Here is a 15,740-nt window from a genome sequence, read left to right as displayed (position 1 = left end):
ATTTTGAATGGAAATGCAAATATATCTGACAGGAAGAACAACAGCTAACATCCCACAGAGGTGTAACATACATGCCTCACACCATGGCTCAGGACTTTGCAAGTCCACAACTGGCCTTTGGTGGTGCCAGGGTGTCAAGGGTGATATGTTCCCATCTCTTTTCTGCTGTCTGGAGGGACCATGACAGGGAACCCAGGGACACTGGTTGAGATTTTATTCTTTTCTGGTAATTTGATACGTTTCTCTAAAACATTTTTCCTACTAGGGAGAAACTACAGTTGACCCTTTTCTCAACTTCATTTTCAAAGGGGAAAAAATGGACTCACATCTCTGCAAAGTTTGAAAACCAAATAATTATATCCTACAAATCTTTTCTCAAGTGTCAAAATATAAATCGTGTGAAGAAATTAAGGAAACTTTTGGTATTTTAACATAAATTTATATAAATAGAGATATCTCGAGCAGTACAGCCTCCTCCAACAAAAACCTTTAACAGTGTTTGGAACTACATTTTGAGAGATAAGTGAGACGCATGGGATTCCTAATTTACCTTTCTGCTAGCCTCCTTAAATATTTGCTCTGGATAATTTATTTTATTTTATTTGCTCCCCACACCCTAGTGCGATTTTTGTTTGACTCTTCTTAAATCATTCCTGTCCAGTGTGTGATCAAAACCTTGCTCCCTTTGGTCAGAAGAATTCCAAAGGAAATTTTTCATCCCACCCCTTCCCATCTGACCCTATCCGTTCACCCTAACATGCTCCTTTGCTCTTTCATTCATGGGCTGTGCCCACCCCTCCTCTTGTCAAGGCTCTCCTTCTTGACTGCAAACTCTCTGAGGCTGGGCCACAGCTGTCTGGTTCACAGGGTATCTCCAGGGCCTAGCAGACTACCTGGCACAAAGCAGGTGCTCACAAAAATTCTGTGGAATGTAGCACTGAACAGAAGGGGAAGTCCTGTCCCATCCTCGGGACCTAATTAGCTCTGTCCTTCCTCAGAATTCACAGATCCCTTCCTGTCCTCCCTCCCTTCACAGACACTAAATCAAACAACAAACATTTGTTGAGCGCTTAGGATGGATCAGGTGCTGGATAAAGCACTTTAAGCCCCTCACCACTTCACTATCTCCCTTTGCGGGGCAGGACAGTTACTGTGTTAATACGCCTGGGGTACCCGGGCCTCCAGGCTGTCTCCGCTACAGGTGGCAGGCACTGAAAGAAGACCAAAACCCCTCACCGGGCAGCAAAGCACCACCTTCACACAAACAGGGACTCCTCTCCATTTCAGTCCTTTCTCTTGCCTATTAAGAACTGTACACTGTCCAGTCTGCACGACTGGTGTCCCCTGAACACCCTATGAGGTTTTCCACATGCCTCCCTTTGTCAACCTGCCCTTCGGTCTGAAATGACTGTCATGCTTTAACTTCTTCAGGATTTATTCAAATATCCCCCGCCCGTGAGGCTTTCTTGAAGACCCCCTCCTTCTACACCGCTATCACGGGTCCCATGGTGCTTATCACAAACCGCCAGGCTGCGGAGTCTGAGAGGGTGAATGCTGCTTCACCGGCCCAGGAGCAAGGGTGCCTCATCTAGTCTAACTGCCCGATACTGAGCCCAAGGCAGAGGCATGAAGTGAGCAAACGGAAAGGCAAACCAGTCATCCCGGGGGGTAGGGGATAAATACTTGCAAAGGGAATGGAAGAATGAAACGCAAGATAGAAAACAAAAGGTTTTTAAATGAACTCTCTAGACCTGGGGTCAGAACAATGTTTCAGGAGAGGGCCAGCCAGTAAATAGTTCCAGCTTTGCGGGCTACATGCTCTCTGTCGCAGCTACTCGACTCTGTCTTGGCAGCACCAAAGCAGCCAGAGACAGTGCGTGACGTATGAGTGTGACTGCGTGCCAACGAGATGCTGACATTTGAAGTTCATGTAAATTTCACCTGTCATGCAGTATTATTCTTCTGATGATTTTTCTTCCCAACCATTCACAGAGGTCAAAACCGTTCTTACCTGGGGCACCATCTAAAAATGGGTGGGGGCAGGATTTGGCCGGCAGGCCCAGGGGTGCTAAGCCCTGTTCTATACCAGTAGTTCTTATTGTTTTATGTACCTGTCTCTAGGGGGAAAAAGGGTAGCATGGAGTCTGCGGCCAGCGTCGGCAGGATGCCCTCTTCCCTGGGTGGTTCATTGAATTAATCACTCCACCGTATGCAGTTGCTCTTAGTAGTGGTTTTCCTTCCAGGTAGTAATAGGTACCTTATTTTAAGTCTCTTTAATATACCCAAAGAAACATTTACACAAATTAGGGGAATTGATATCACACAATAGGCCTTTATTACATGCCTACTCTTTGCAAGGCAGCGGCCACTTTACAAAGGGATACCCTGTGTCATATGACTCTCAAGCACAAGTCTCTCCCAGTGCATTCAAATATGATTTGCTTTATAAAATTCAGTTATTCTGTCTATATGCACTCTCGAGGAATAAATAGATTTCATAGAGTGAGGAGCTTTATCCTGAAAAGAATTAAGAGGGTGAAGCTAACCAGCAATGTTTACCAGAGGGATGGGTGGAGATTCTACAGAGGGAACGACTGGGAGAAGGAAATCTGAAGCCAACTGCTTATTTTGAATCCTGATTCCAACCCTGTCCAGTGTGTGACCTTGAACGAGTCACCTAACCTCTCTACACTTCTGTTTACTTGTCTGCAAAACACGAACTCTAACATTCTTCCCGCATAAGGTGATCATGAGCTTTATGTCAGCACTTAGATGAGTTCCTGGCCCAGAGTAGACTCCACATGGTGTGAACTCTCCTTATGTAGAGAAATTACTTCACTGCTTTAGTATTAAAATCAATCGTATTCCTCTTGGACTAATCCTGTTCCAGAAGTTAGAAGAGCTTGTTGAATCACTGTGTCTAACCTGGGAAAGGCAGTCAGTGGCTCAAGGGAAGGCCAGGCTGCCTCATACGGTCCCTGGTTCCTCTTCCACCCCTCCCCCAACCACTCTAACCAGTCTATTCAGTCTATGCCTCTCTGTTTTCACAGAATAAAATTGGCATGTTGTGGAAAGTATACTTGATGATCCTGCTTGTTGGATTTTTCTGGTCTTAAGTGGGGACTTAAAACTTCCAGTAAAAACTACAATTAAGCCCTTGGTTTCCTTATATCTTTTTCATGACTCACTGACATCCTGGCCTGGTGTGATCGCAGCTCCAGGCTGGGTTATGCACTCTCATTCTGCCTCCCCTCAATTCCAAATCCTAAAGAGAAACTGATTGAAGAGAAGCGTGTTTATATAAGAATTCAAAATTTAGAGCCCGCTCCACTGGTGAACCGCCTTTATGGAGCCCTCACAGGGTGCAGAGTACACCCTGGGCTGTGGAGAGTGACAAAGGTAGTGGAGGATACAGGTTCATGAACCTTTGATCTACAAATGGGCAGGGAAGATGCCAGATGCATGTGAGTTTCCTGGCAGACTTCCCAAATTCCATCGCTCAATGTTTTCAAATGGGGAAAAGTTACTTTTATATGGCTGACTGCTGAACCTAAAGCATAATTTTTGGCTTTTAGTAGATAAAGTTATTTAGTACCAGGAGACCCACTAATCATGTTAAAGGGTTTTCTTCCCACCTCACCTGCCCCTTTCCACCAGGCCACTTCAGAAAAGAAGAAGGCTATTTGGAGTCCATTTTCCTAAAACAACCCTTGGAAAACGTGTGCATGTGTGGGGAGAGCCTCATCTTCCTGTAGGATTTCAGCTGCTGGATGCTCTGTGATGAAAGGATGAGGCCTAAGGAGAAAATTAGTGATGGGTGCACGGGCAGAGGAGGGCCTGGCTCCAGGAGCGAGTGAATTACTACGAGACAGAGCAGAAGGTGCTGGGCAGCTGAAGAGGCATAACTTGCCCGCATTAACTTGGCCCTGCTGATCTCTGCATGAGGCTAGAAAACGAAGCACCACCGTGTACGAGAACATTTTTCTCCGGAGGGGCCCTCAGGCCTGGTTTTAGCAAAGCTGCAGCTGTACTGGTGCTAACAGAGACCAGAGCTGGGTTTGCAGTTTCATACACAGCACATTCCTGTAGCATTTCCAGAAATGCTTCTTTGGTGAAATACATTCCCCAGAAAATACCCACAGCGAGTAAGGCAACCCTCACCATGAGTGTGGCGTAAAGAACTGCAAAGAACAAAGACTTAAGGATTCATTCATATACGGTGAAAAATAAGTCCTTAGACTGCTTAAGTTTCCTGAGCTCTGAAATTCACAACTGTGCCTTGGAAAGTGATTTCTAAGTGGGAAAGATGCCATCTCTTCATCTGTGAAATGGCCGTGAAAATGACACCATAGGCAGCATGTGGGTAATAAATGAGACAACGTGAGCAGAGCACCGGGCACAGTCCCCAGCATAGAAAGCACCCAATACACTTTAATTCGACTATTCTATTACTCTGGCCCAGCAAGTGTGGGCCTCTGTCCTATTCCCAAGCTCCCATGCTAAGTTGCTGTGTGATCTTAAGCAAATGGGTCTACTTCTCTGAGCCTTAGATCTCTCATCTGTGTCTCACAGAGGTGTTCTCAGTGTGTTCTGGAACCCCGGTAGGTTCTGTCGATTCTGAGACTCCTGGGGGAAGGAGAAGGCACAGGGGCTGGGCCTAGAACCTGAGCAGCCACCTGCCGTTTGCTTGCTGGCACCCCACCTCTGTTGTATCTCACTTGCACAAAGGTTTCTCGCTCCTTAAAAACATTTGTAAGGTCCAAAGCCCCTTCCAGATCTAAACTCTTTCAGCGTGGGAGCTCACGGCTCATCCTCCCTTCGGACAGATGTTGGGCGTATACCAAGAGGGCACGCAGGGCTTGCTTCTCTTTCCTGGGCAGCCCCGAGCTTGTGCACGCTTGGTGATCCTTCCACTGCAGCCCTCCCCCCTGCCCCACACTGAGCCCTGTCCAATTCAGTCATTCTCCAGGATGCTTTATTTGATCCCCGGAGTCACGGAAAACCCATCTCCCCCTCCTCAGAATGCCTCCAGCCTTTTGTTTATGCCTCTGTCATAGGCGCTTTGGGAGTCATTTATTGACATGTTTTATATCCCCCACCCCATCATAAGTGCCAGAAGGGAGACTCAGCCCTACAGGACATCTATGAGTGTAAATAGCGGGTGCTTAATCAATGTTGATGGAAGAGATGGCTGGACAGGACCAAAGAGCAGATTTTAGAACCTAAAGAAATACTTTTTAGTTAACTGATAATTAATTTTCCCTAGGAATAAACAGGTTAATATAGATATTTCTAAGAAAGTAAATGAATTAATAACCACAGAGCAAAGCCTCCAGCATGTCTGATGTAGTAAGTGCAACCCTGAGAAGGAAAATGCTTCCATATGGCTCTGATGATAACTTCAGGCATCTGAGGGCACCAGCTGAATTCACACAGAGGGAGAGAGAGGCACCTCGAAGAAGAGTGCCTACGAGCTCCTTCTTTCAAGTCAGAAAGATTTGAATACAGTCCCCTACTGGGTCATTTTCTTAACCTCTAGGCCTCATTTTCTTATCTGTAAAAGAGCCATATAATAATAGTTGCTGGAAAGAGTTACTTGAAGACTAATAAGATAAAGCATGTGATGCCCTGGGTCTGGCACACGGAGAGTGCTCAATAGATGCTAGTCATTATGTAGAAGCAATGATAAAACCAACATAAGTAATGGAAAAGAAGAGAGAGCAACCTGATGGCCAGAAGTTTCATGTAGTTTGGTGTTTACAGGAAGATAAAGGAGGGGCTGAGAGTTTCAAACCACCAAGGATCATGCAAGCAAATGACGTCTGGAGGCACATCAGTGTCGCAGGGGTGCTTAAAATTAATCCACGGTTTCCCTGAATTACTCTAGGTTTTACCAGGCCCCGCAAAGCCCCGTGTGATCTGGCCTTCCTCCCATCACTCTCCTCTCCACTCAGATGCTCCAGACTCTGTGGCCTCCTTGCAGGGCCTCCACTGCACCAAGCACGCTCCCTCTGCAGGGGCTTTGCACCCGCTCTTCCTCTGCCCGGATACTGCTCCCCCAGCTCTCCATGTGGCTAGATCTTCCCCTCTTCCTTCACATCACTGCTCACAGGCCTCTTATTAGAGAGACCTTCCCTGGCCTCCCCCCAACCATCAGCATCACGGCTGCCCTCCTTTGATCGTCTTCACAACATTTCACGTAACTTTACTTGTTTACCTGGTGGTTGTCTGCCTCCCCTACTTGAGTGGAGGCTCCATGACACCAGAGGCTCTGGCTGCTCTATTCATTCTGCAACCTCACCCCTGGAACCATGCCCGGCATGAAGGCATGAAGTTGGAACTCAGCAAAGAGTGTGTATGGTCAGGCCCCCCAAGATGGCTGTTCTCTTGCTCTCTGTACATCCCCTGCTCCCCTGAGTAACCTTCCTACATACTTGCCCCAGGCTCCAGCCAGTGACTATTCTTAACACAGGGGAGGTGAGGGGCGTGCCTCTCCGCTGATTTCCTTGGTAAATAATGAGCCAACCTGAAGTAATCCTCCCTGTAACTGGCAATCTCCTCTTCCCCCTGGGAGCGAAGCCTGCTGCCTTGTCCTGCCCACTGTCCACAGCAGCACGCTGTGCGGTGTCGCTCCAGGACCTTGCTTCAGATGTGTAAGCTCCCGCACCCATTAAACCACTGATGTCTTTGTTGCTGACTCTGGGTTCTTTCTTTGGTCTTAAAGCTGGGCAAGTACAGCCCAACAGAGTGGTTGAATGGAAGAATGAATGACGGGCAGGGCCAGGTGACACCATGAGATACTGCCATTGATTCTGCCCTTCATTTTGAAAGTGTTCTCCCTGGGAGCCGTGGAACTGTTTACAACACAAGCATTTGGGTCAAGAGTCTTACCCTATTAACACAGAAGCAGGAGGAATGATTTGTTGGGAAGTTGCATTGATGTCTGGGCTGAGAGTGTTGGTATTTACAACAAAGAAATTTACAGTTGGGTTCACAGCTCCTGCCTAGGAAAAAAACAATCACAGAATTGGTATTGACAAAAGATACATACATAACAACATCACACAAGTTTAGAGCTGTACAAAAATGTCTGCATTGTGGCCATAAAATTATAAACAATCAGACACTTTCAAACGATTTAATACAGATAAAATGAACATAAGGGAGAGTCATGAAATGCAACCTTCTCATGTTCAGGCAGAAATATATATATGACTCCCGTTTAAGTAATGAATGCTCACAATTTATGCACTTTGAGCAAAAAAGGATAAACTTGTTAAAATCAATTCTTTTAATTTGTAAATATACCCTGACTCCCGAAGACAAGAAGACTGATGGCTGACCACTAGGAAGAATACCCTGGGTTCAGCCAAAGACACAATCCCCCAGGAAAATTAGTTTACCTGAGCCGAGAGCCAAAATGCTAATTAGGAAGCCATCACTTCCACTCCAAATGCAGGTTCAGTACTTTGGAGTTTTACAGTCAATATTATGACAGAAATCTATAAAATCGTTTTATATATACACATAGATTTTCAATTGACAAATTAGTTAGAAATAATATGATATTTTTAGTGAGAACACTCTATGGTATTTCTTTGCCAGTTGCACTCTTCAAAAAATAACATTCCACTGAAAATACATCTCCATATTTAGTCTCTGATTTTTTTTCTTTTAACTTCCTCTGTCTCCCTAAAATGGCAGCTCTTCATAAAGCAAATTGAGGGAGTCGGTAAAAATAAAAATCCCTTCTCCCAAATTGCTTACAGCAAAAACACTTTGCTATTAGATTTTCCTATAGATGATACTGTGGCCATTGTTATTATGACACTAGTGAAGTGAAGAATCCTGGTTCCTTCCTAAACCTCCCTCTTCCTTGGCTTATACTGCTTAATAAGGCTCTTCAGTTTTCATAAGCATGCATCCCGGAGGGGGAAACAGTCTTGAAAACCAAGACATGACACTATTATTCCAAATGTAGGACGGGTGAAATTTACATTAGTGCCATGTATCAGTTAGTAATACAACCTGGTATATAACCCCGCTCTTCAACTTTATCTAGGGCACAATCCAACTTCTACAAATGAGACGAGCTTGTGATTCAATCACAGCCTCTCTTTTCCTCCTTTCAAACATTTTCATTCCCCCTACTTCTTTCAAAAGCATTTTCCCCATCTTTTACGGCTTGTCATTCTTCAAAGTTTTTGGAGAAATTACAAAACCTTAAATCACACTCTTTCCTGGGATAATAAAAATACTTTAAAATTGCCACATGCTGTTGACTCCAGCAAGAGTAATCACACAAGCTGTTGAAGAGAGACTGACAATATTTTCATTAGCAGGAAAGGATTAAATGAAACCATTCTCCTCCCATCAAATCACGGAACCACTATGTAAACGGAGCATAGACCTTTGGATAAGGAATATGCATGGTCTTTGGGTACTGCAGTGACTCATCAGAGTAGAAGGAGTATTCAATCAGTGGGACTTCTGTGTCGTTAAATTGGGCATATGCTAAAAAAGTGCCGTTTGGAGACCACCACAGAGCGGAGTAAGTACTGAAGACTTCCTCTGAAAAAAGACAGAAATTGTTCTGTTACAAGAAGTAGCTGATAAATTGGCTTTGGCATTCAAAATATTGTTCTCATTAGCTTTAGTAATTACAGTAGAGTTCAACTAATGAACCACTTTGCATTTGCTGGGCTTCCAAAATCAGAGTAATACAAACGAATAAAAATAAAATCCTCGAGGATAGAGCTGGATTGTAAAAATAAGTAACCCGTTGGACCATTTTTGAATATCTTAGCACACAATATTTAATATAAACTCCACATTTTTTTCCTTATCTTATAATCCTCTAAATTTATGCCACAAAACATACTAAAAGTAAATTTCACACAAGGGGCTGATTCTCCTTTCTAATTTTTCAAACAGTCAACATGCCAGCATACGCTCCCCAAGTGGGCTCAGTTTGTAATGAGCCCGCAGGGTACTGGTGGGTGGTGCGTGGCTCCAGGCTATCAAACCAATATGGTGCCCAGAGTTTACTACTCTTGGCACAAAAGCCTTGAGAATGATGGATTTCGACTGGAAGGGAGCTCCATGAGACCCCTACCGAGAAACATCTCCTTTGCCTAGTCTAGAAACTGAAGACTCCCTTGGATTAACACCCTCCTCTGGTCTATCAGCTGATGGGTGAGGGAAGACGGTAAGATGGGAAGCAAAATGAAAGGAAAGGTTTTTCTTTCTTGAACAATGTTGCACTTGTCCGCAATTTCTGGCAAAGGTAGCTCCTTCTTATGTTTATTATGGAGTCTATTCATGGGACTTCCAATCTCTGCCTCTTAAAACGCCAAAACCTTTCACCAACTGGGAATAGAGGATTCAAGTAGACTTGATGGAGCCTCCTAATCCTTTACACAGAGTTAAGCCACACATTTCATGCTGTGCAGCAAGAGGAAAGGTAAAAGCAAAAGCATAAAAACGTGAATATTAGAGTTAGGAAATCATTTATCCCAATCACTTTTCTGATTCTTATGGCTTCTTGGCAAGTTTCTTCCAAATGTTTGCTTTCAATTATGACAATGGTAATGGTAGTAGGAGTAACAGTAATAAAAATAACAACAACAATAAAATATAATAATTATAATGATGAGCAGCTGCCATTTAATACCTGCTGACCATACACTAATAAGTAACTGACATCTATTATCTCGGTTAATCCTCACAGTAACCCCTTGTGCAGATGAGCAAAGGGGCAGGCAGGCTTCAAGAGAGTAAGTAATTCACTCAGGAGCACATGACCAATAGTTGCTAAAATCAAGAATGAGTCCAGATTTGTCCGGTTGGAGTCCATCTTCTACTGTTCCTTCCTGCCTATTTCAGCACTTCTAGTAACAGAAAACCTTCTGCTTGATCAGGCAGGCTGCTCCCCCTTTGACTGCTTTATACGTATATCACTGAGTTACATTTATGCAGCAATTTAGAATTTACAAAACACTCATCTCATTGAACCCTGGGTGAGTCTATTCATAGGCTATTTTACAGAGAGGACAACTAAGGTTTAGAGAGATAGAGTGAATTAACTAACAGAGACAATAAGGCAGGCCTTGTGATTCTAAGCCAAGGGGGCTTCTTACTAAGAACTTCTTCATATACTGAGTTCATTCCTTATAGCTTCTACCCATTGGTTCTAACCTAAGATCAAGATGCAATTACATAAAATGAATACAATGACAGCAAGGTAATGCTTTGTAAAATCACTTTTAAGTACAGGTGGCAGGTAGGAGTCTATGTTTTGGATTAGTAGCTATTTAGAATACTGAACACTTTATCTATCTATCTATTTACTTATTTATTTTTCTTTTCCATTATGGTTTATCACAGGAGATTGAATATAATTCCCTGTGCTATACATACAGTAAGACCTTGTTGTTTATCCATTCTATTTATAATAGTTTGTATCTGCTAACCCCAAACTCCCAATCCATCCCTCCCCCACCCCCCAACCTTGGTGACCACAAGTCTGTTCTCTATGTCTGTGAGTCTGTTTATGTTTCATAGCTAAGTTCATTTGTGTCATATTTCAGATTTCACATATAAGTGATAGCATATGGTATTTGTCTTTCTCTTTCTGCCTCACTAGAATACTGACCACATTTTTCCATATCAATGATGTGTCACAACCATTATTATAAAACTACACTAGTCAAACTCAAAGTCCTAAGAATGAAGGGATCATGGGTAAGGAGAAAGAAGAACAAAGAAAGAAGGAAAAGATATCCAGCCCTTCCTGAAGTTGGCTATGAACACCATGGGTGTCTATGGCACTCCCACCACCATCCTATGATAACTCCCATCCTGCCACTCACTCTGAAATTCCTTAGGTACCCCTGGGACCTAGTTTCCTCCCTCTAATAGGATACTTAATTCACTCCATGACAGTTTTTGTTGGCTTCTTTGTCTCTCTCTGGGCTGAATTCCCTGAGAGCAACAGTTGGGTAGCATTTGTCTCTGTGTCCCCAGCACCTGGCACAGCACCTTGTAGGTGGTTGGCACTCAATGTGAATTGCACTGAATTAATCACAACCCCCCCCACCCCCGCCACTGTCAACACTACTGCCTCAGGGGGGTAAGGAATGCTCCCTCTCCCTAAATTATTTCCTTCTCTATCCCCTCTCATCTCACCAAAATTCGCATTTTCAGCTCTGGGTTAGATAAACTACATTCATACTCAAAAGTGACTGTGACGTAATTAACTTCATCCTAGGAGATAAAGTATTATCCTTTTTTTTTGGAAAAAGAAAACACTTATTAACTAAAGTAAAATAATAATCAATTAGAAAATCATAAAATAAAGTGAAAACAGAAAACTTGAGAGAGAAAGCTATTTGGGGACCCAGGGTGGGGTGGCAGCCCAAGTCCCAGAATATAGGCTCCTCTGTGAGTGTCCCTCCTCAGTGTGGCACGTGGCCCTGTTTAGACCTTGCAGCTTTGTTTGTCCATTTACTTATGAACCTACAGATTCTCAAAATGTACTCTCTTTTGATCCCAACAGGTCTTCATGGCTACAGTGGAGAGGGTGGCTCCAATAGGAAGGTGACCCGATATATGGAGAAGCTCTAAGTATGGAGCATTTGTAAGTGTACAAAACCAATTGTAGGAATTTCCCTGTAGGGACTAAAGTCCTGTTTTTAGAGACAGGCCCACATTGGAACTGTGAAGCCATTCTTCTGCTTGTGAATGGCTTAGTCATGAACAGGCAAAATGAGATCCCTCCAGCTATTATCTACCTTAAAAAAGAACCTTAGTGTCCGAGTGTTTTTATCTTAGAGCTGCCCAGGTGTTCCAAGGAAGGGTCAGTCACAGCTTTGGGAAGAGGCTTTATCTAGCTCACGCTGGGGATCCTGGAGGTTGTGCTGTGCTGTCCAACAAGTGTTAAAGATGTTTTTCAATATCTAAGTGGCAAGTGATAGTAAATTTCATTGTAAGTTTTCATCAAACACTTGTTTCTGGGCCATGGGAATTTATCTTTCTTTTAAAGTGTTTCCTGTTCTTATAATGTTATCCACTTAACTGAACTCGATTTGAACTAGTAAGAACCGAAATTGTCATGAAGAAAACCCTTTTTTTTATAAGTATGAAGAAGAAATAACAGGATAAAATAAGGATGAGTCTTTAATAAGCATGAGACAATCTTATGAAGGGTTTGGAATAGCCTCAAAATGCTTTTTACCTTGGCAACTATAGACATGAATAATGTTTTCCTAATATTTTCTAAAACTCTTTATCCTTGAAGAGAGAATCATTCTTTTTAACTTTTTCAGTTCTGTTTTTTGAACACATTTTTTCCTAAGTCTTTCTAATTATTTTTTTCTTCTTTAGAAACAGGAAATGATAATTTGTTCAAGTTCCAATGAACACAAATCATCTATAAAAAAAAGGCATTTTCTTACCCTTGACTCCCCAATCTCCAGACAATAGTTTGTCATCTTTTGGAATGTTTTGGGAGTATTTCGTTTTCTTTAGTAACTTCTGGGTTAGGTAGGCCCGGTTCAAGAAACATCTGATATCAATCTGGAGGCTTTTATGCCCCAGTAAAGCAGAAAAGCTACCTATACAGAAAGGCCCTTTTGTAGCAGTAGAGCAAAGACAATAGGAGCATTGAAGAGACAGTGAGGATGTAGCATCAGTAGCCACTGTGAAGAGATTCTTGGTCTATGAGATACCTAGTGTTATGAGTGCTAAAGGAGATTTGATGACATTTTAAAAATGCAACTTATTTTGAATGCCATTGAATTTCCCCCCATTTTAACTGTTTTTGAAAACGTACAGATTTTCTGATTTGAAAAAGCTTTAATGTCTCTACCTTCATAAACCCAGTCAGTTATTCCATTATAGATTACATCTTCTTTCCCAGTCCATGTGACCCTCTGACTTGGCAAATTTGGTTCATTTTTGACATAAATATCATTTTTCCAAACGTATGCCTAGAAAGATTGGAAAAAAAATATTGATGCATAATATATTTTATTCTGGATTTTTAAAAACTTACCAATTATTTTATCCTCAAAAAATATTGGTATGCAAGTGTAATGATTACCTAAGCTTATTCCATTGATCAGGAGGAAGAGTCGTTTACTCCCTCCTCTCACATTCTTAAACTATAAGTATAGATACAGAAGCCCAAGAAGCAGCTCACAACCACGCTATTTGGATACTAAAGTGTATGCAAAGCCTGGGAAGACTGACCACTTCTATAGCATGATGTGTGCTATGCATTTCTCTCCAGGGAAGGTGAGTAGGTGTAGGGCAGCTGCATGCCCAGAGGGTGAAGTCAACTACAGACAAACAGTCTGTCTTCCTGTTTAGATTCTTCTGGACTTCTGACATTCTCCTAAGACTATAGCACATGAAGGTATATCTATAGTGACAACATAGAGAAAGTCACAGAACTATCAGAAAGCAGGAATGCCTCAACAAAACAAAACAAAACCCAAAGTGCAACAGAATTAGAATTCAAGAGTTTAATGAACATTTTCCCAGTAAATAAACAATTCCCTAACAGTAGTTCAGAAACTTTCAGGAATTGTATTTACTCTGTTAGACTAATAAAATATTATTTTAGGCAATAAAACTCTGTTTGATAGTGATGTACTGGCTTCCTAAGTATCTGATCTGTATCATGGTTAGCAGCTTCTGCATATGAGAGATTTGAGCCATTATTTTTCTGACAAGGGGAGAGACTCACTAACCAATTTATGACCCACTGGTGACCATGTGACCCACTGTGTGTTGTTTGGGATTCTCTCTTCTGTAATTAGCTGCCTGGAAAAAGATAAAGAGAAACATTTCCAAGTGAATAAATCACAGTGGAATTTCTTTTCTTTTTAAATTATTATTATACTAGAAAAGCATAACAGATTTTGGGAGGAAGTCGCTGACCTTTTATTTAAGTCATAAATGTCATACGAAGCTGTGTAGGAATGCCTCCATTGCTGCAAAAGAAAACAAACATTTCAGGCTTCTGTGATTCTTGGTAGTTTGACCACTTGCTATAGGAGCCCAGCTGAGAGATAAAGCCATATAACATTGTATAATTCTCAAATTTTATATCTTATAATTCCCTATCTAGATTCTTAAAATTTTGGAATTAGAAAATATCTCAGAAATCTTCTAGTACAAACTCCTCTGGATTTCACCTATAACTTTTCTCTGGCCTCACCTCTGCAAAGGAGACTTCCCAGGACACAGTGGGCTGAGGTGCCATTTCCTGTGGCAAACATTATTCTCAGCACTTACCACAGTAATGTTAAGTTCACCTGTTTAAGAAAATGCAAATTTTCCCTTTTCAACCATCTTATTGGCAAAATATCTTAAAGAACTCTAATTCTATTGCTGGTAGTGATGGGGAGAGATGTTTACTTTCCTACACTGATCATGAAAATATAAAGTGTTACAGAGTTTTTGAAAGCCACCTGGCGATACGTTTTAAAATTGAAATACATATACCATCAATATTTTAAATAACCATCTCAAGAATCTAAAAAATGAAAAGCAAACCAAATCCAAAGAAATTAGAAGAAAAGAAGTAATAAAGGTAAAAGCAGTAATCAAATAGAAAAAATACAATAGAGAAAAATCCAACAAAGCTAAAAACTGGTTCTTTGAAAAGACTAATAAAATTACTAACATAGAGTAAGAAAAAGAGTATGAATGAATAATATCAGAAATGAAAAATGGGATACCACCATGGGCTCTACAGACATTAAAAGATTATAAGACCTCATTTTAAATGTTTTTTACCTATAAATTTTAAAAGTTAGAAAAAAGGACAAATTCCTTTAAAAGCAAGTTATCAAAAGTGAGACGAAAGAGTGAATTCTGAATAGTTTTACATCTAATAAACAACTGAATCCATAAATAACCTCTGTACAAAGAAAACTCCCAGCTCAAATAATTTTACCAGCAAACTCCTTGTCATTTATCCAAATGAGCTGAAAACTTATACCCACACGAAAAACCTACACACAAATGTTTACAGCAGCTTTATTCATGTTTGCCAAAACTTGGACATAACCAAGATGTCCTTCAACAGGTGAATGTATAAACAAACCATGGTCCAGGCAGACTATGGAATATTATTCAATGATAAAAAGAAATGACCTACCAAGCCATGAAAAGAAATAGAGGAAACTTAAATGCATATTGCCAAGTGAGAGAAGCCAATCTGAAAAGGCAACATACTGTATGACTCCAACCACATGACATTCTGGAAAAGACAAAATTACAGACACAGTAAAGATCAGTGGTTGCTAGGGGTTCGGGTGAAAGGAAGGACGAACAGGTGGAGCACAGGGGATTTTTAGGAAAAGTGAAAATATTCTGCATGACACTATAATGACAGATAAAAGTCATTATACACTCTACATTTGTCAAAACCCATAAAATGTACAACACAGAGAGTGAACCCTAATGTGAACTATGAACTTTAGTTAATAATAATGCGTCAATATTGGCTCATCAATTGTAACAAATGTACTACACTAATGCAAAATGTTAATAATAGGGAAAATAACAGGGGTGGAGGTGAGGTGGGGGGTGGTGAGGAAGTATATGGGAACCCCCTGTACTTTCCACTCATTTTCTGTAAACCTAAAGCTGCTCTAAAAAATAAAGTCTATTAATTCAAAAATAAATGAGCTAGAGCCATAGCAGATGTTTACTTTCAAGAAGTTCTG

At 41.5% G+C, this 15,740-nt stretch overlaps 1 protein-coding gene across 2 annotated transcripts in view; it reads right to left on the bottom strand.

Moving 5' to 3' along the window:
- Nucleotides 1–15,740, bottom strand: part of DPP4 (dipeptidyl peptidase 4) — a 77,792-nt gene that overhangs the window by 33,020 nt on the left and 29,032 nt on the right. For both annotated transcript variants that reach the window (XM_024735848.1, XM_024735849.1), the window contains exons 6-10: nt 13,945–13,997; nt 13,755–13,827; nt 12,869–12,989; nt 8,411–8,571; nt 6,892–7,004 (exon numbers count right to left, since the gene is read on the bottom strand). In XM_024735848.1, coding sequence (XP_024591616.1) covers nt 6,892–7,004; nt 8,411–8,571; nt 12,869–12,989; nt 13,755–13,827; nt 13,945–13,997 — 521 coding nt within the window. The remainder of the gene's footprint in view (nt 1–6,891; nt 7,005–8,410; nt 8,572–12,868; nt 12,990–13,754; nt 13,828–13,944; nt 13,998–15,740) is intronic.

This window comes from Neophocaena asiaeorientalis, unplaced genomic scaffold (genome assembly GCF_003031525.2).
Source record: "Neophocaena asiaeorientalis asiaeorientalis breed wild unplaced genomic scaffold, Neophocaena_asiaeorientalis_V1.1 scaffold72, whole genome shotgun sequence".
NCBI classification, from domain to species: domain Eukaryota; kingdom Metazoa; phylum Chordata; class Mammalia; order Artiodactyla; family Phocoenidae; genus Neophocaena; species Neophocaena asiaeorientalis.
The sequence above is the reverse complement of the archived record's forward strand: the minus strand, read 5'-3'. Positions and strand labels throughout refer to the sequence as shown.